The sequence below is a fragment of the Corvus brachyrhynchos genome, unplaced genomic scaffold, assembly GCF_000691975.1.
Source record: "Corvus brachyrhynchos isolate BGI_N302 unplaced genomic scaffold, ASM69197v1 scaffold67, whole genome shotgun sequence".
NCBI classification, from domain to species: domain Eukaryota; kingdom Metazoa; phylum Chordata; class Aves; order Passeriformes; family Corvidae; genus Corvus; species Corvus brachyrhynchos.
This window is the reverse complement of record NW_008239114.1, coordinates 361,064-362,772: the sequence shown is the minus strand read 5'-3', so window position 1 is coordinate 362,772 and position 1,709 is coordinate 361,064. Positions and strand designations below refer to the sequence as shown.

At 64.5% G+C, this 1,709-nt stretch overlaps 1 protein-coding gene and 1 long non-coding RNA gene across 2 annotated transcripts in view; both read left to right on the top strand.

Annotated features, from left to right (window-relative positions):
• LOC108448056 lies at positions 1-858 on the top strand. The gene is made up of 3 exons (XR_001863838.1): positions 1-30; positions 100-210; positions 685-858. It is a non-coding gene; the product is annotated as an uncharacterized LOC108448056 (long non-coding RNA).
• A 651-nt stretch (positions 859-1,509) lies between these two features.
• The window catches only part of LOC103619489 (glutathione S-transferase Mu 1), a 3,724-nt gene continuing 3,524 nt past the window's right edge, over positions 1,510-1,709 (top strand). Inside the window, exon 1 of the mRNA XM_017739799.1 lies at positions 1,510-1,590. Coding sequence (XP_017595288.1) covers positions 1,510-1,590 — 81 coding nt within the window. The remainder of the gene's footprint in view (positions 1,591-1,709) is intronic.

The following is a 1,709-nucleotide window of genomic DNA, read 5'->3' as shown; positions in this document are numbered from 1 at the left end:
GCCTCCCTGCCCTGGTTTGCAGGGCAGAAGGTGGGTGGGGGATGCTGGGGAGGGCTGGGGAGTCCCTGTGGGGGCTGACCCCCCCTGCCCCTCCACTAGCTCACCTTCGTGGACTTCCTGGCGTACGACGTGCTGGACCAGCACCGCATGTTCGTGCCCGAGTGTCCGGAGCTGAAGGGAAACCTGGCCCAGTTCCTGCAGCGCTTCGAGGTGAGCAGGGACAAGGGACAGCCCGAGAGCACCATCTCCATCCCTGACACCCCGGTGTCCCCATCCCCGACCCCCCCACGCTGTGCCCATTGCCATTCCTGACACCTCAGTGCCTATGTCCTTGTCCTATCCCAAGCCTCATCCTCAAATCCCCGGTGTGTGTCTCCATCCCCATTCCTGTCACCCCTGTGACCCCATCCCTGACCCGCTGGTGTCCCAGTCCCTGTCCCTAACACCCCGGTGTCCCCATCACTGACATCCCAATGTCCCCATCCCATCGCTGACACACCAATGTCCCTGTCCCAATTCCTGACACCCCAGGGTCCATCTCTGTCCCAATCCCTGACCCGGTGGTGTTCCCATCCCTGACCCCAATACCCCGGTGTCCCTGTCCCCATCCCAGACACCTCCAGGGCCCCATCCCTGACCCCATGGTGTCCCCATTCATGTCCCCACGTGTCCCTGTTCCCCCAGGCCCTGGAGAAGGTCTCTGCCTACATGCGCTCAGGGCGCTTCATGAAAACCCCGATTTTCTGGCGCACGGCGAAGTGGTGCAACACCAAGGAGTGAGGGGGTGACCCCCCCTGCCCCGCAACTCCCCCCCAGACCTCCCCAATAAATCATGGGGGACTCCCCCTTGTCCAGCCACTGTGTGGGGTGCACTGAGCTGCCGAGGGACTGTGGTGGGAGCTGTGGGAACCCCTCATTTGTGGGGTGACCCTGGGGGGAATGTGGGGCCCTCCTGGATCCCGAGATGGGGGAGGCCATTCCCCGCTGCATCCCCAGGATAAGGGGGACCCCCCCATGGAGACTGTGGGGATCAAGGTGGGGTCCCTATCGCCCCCAGGATAATGAGACCCCCCTGCAGCTTAGGGGATTGAAAGGGGGGACCCTGATGAAGCTTGAGGAGGGGTCACAGAGGGACCCATGACCCCCAGGATAAGGGGCTTCCCGTAGAGTTTGGGGGGGGTCACGGGGCTCCCAGGAAAAGGGGGAACCCATGGAATTTAAGGGGCGGCAGGGCCCCAGAATGAGGGGGCCCCATGGAGTTTGTGGGGTTGCAGTGCCCCCAGGATAAGGTGGTCCCGTGGGGATGGGTGGGGTGTGTCGCAGAACCCCCAGGATAAGGAGGACCCCACGGAACTTAGCGGGTCACAGAGCCACGGGGATGGGGAGGGTCAGAGAGCCCCCTGTTAAAGGGCACTCCACGGAACTTGGGGTGGCTCCAGACACCCCAGGATAAGGGGAACCCCATGGAGTGTGGGGTGGTCACAGAGCCCTCAAGACAAGGGCGTTCCCATGGGGCTGGGAGGGTTGGAGAACTCCCGGGATACGGGGAACGCCGTGGAGTTTGGGGGGTCGCAAGGCCCTGCGGGGGCGGTGGGGGGCTTGCGGCGTCCCCGGGATAAGGGGGTTCCATGGGAGCGTGGGGGGGGGGGCACAGAGCCGCCTACTAAGGGGGACCCTATGGAGCTCGGGGGGGGCCGAGACCCCCGCGA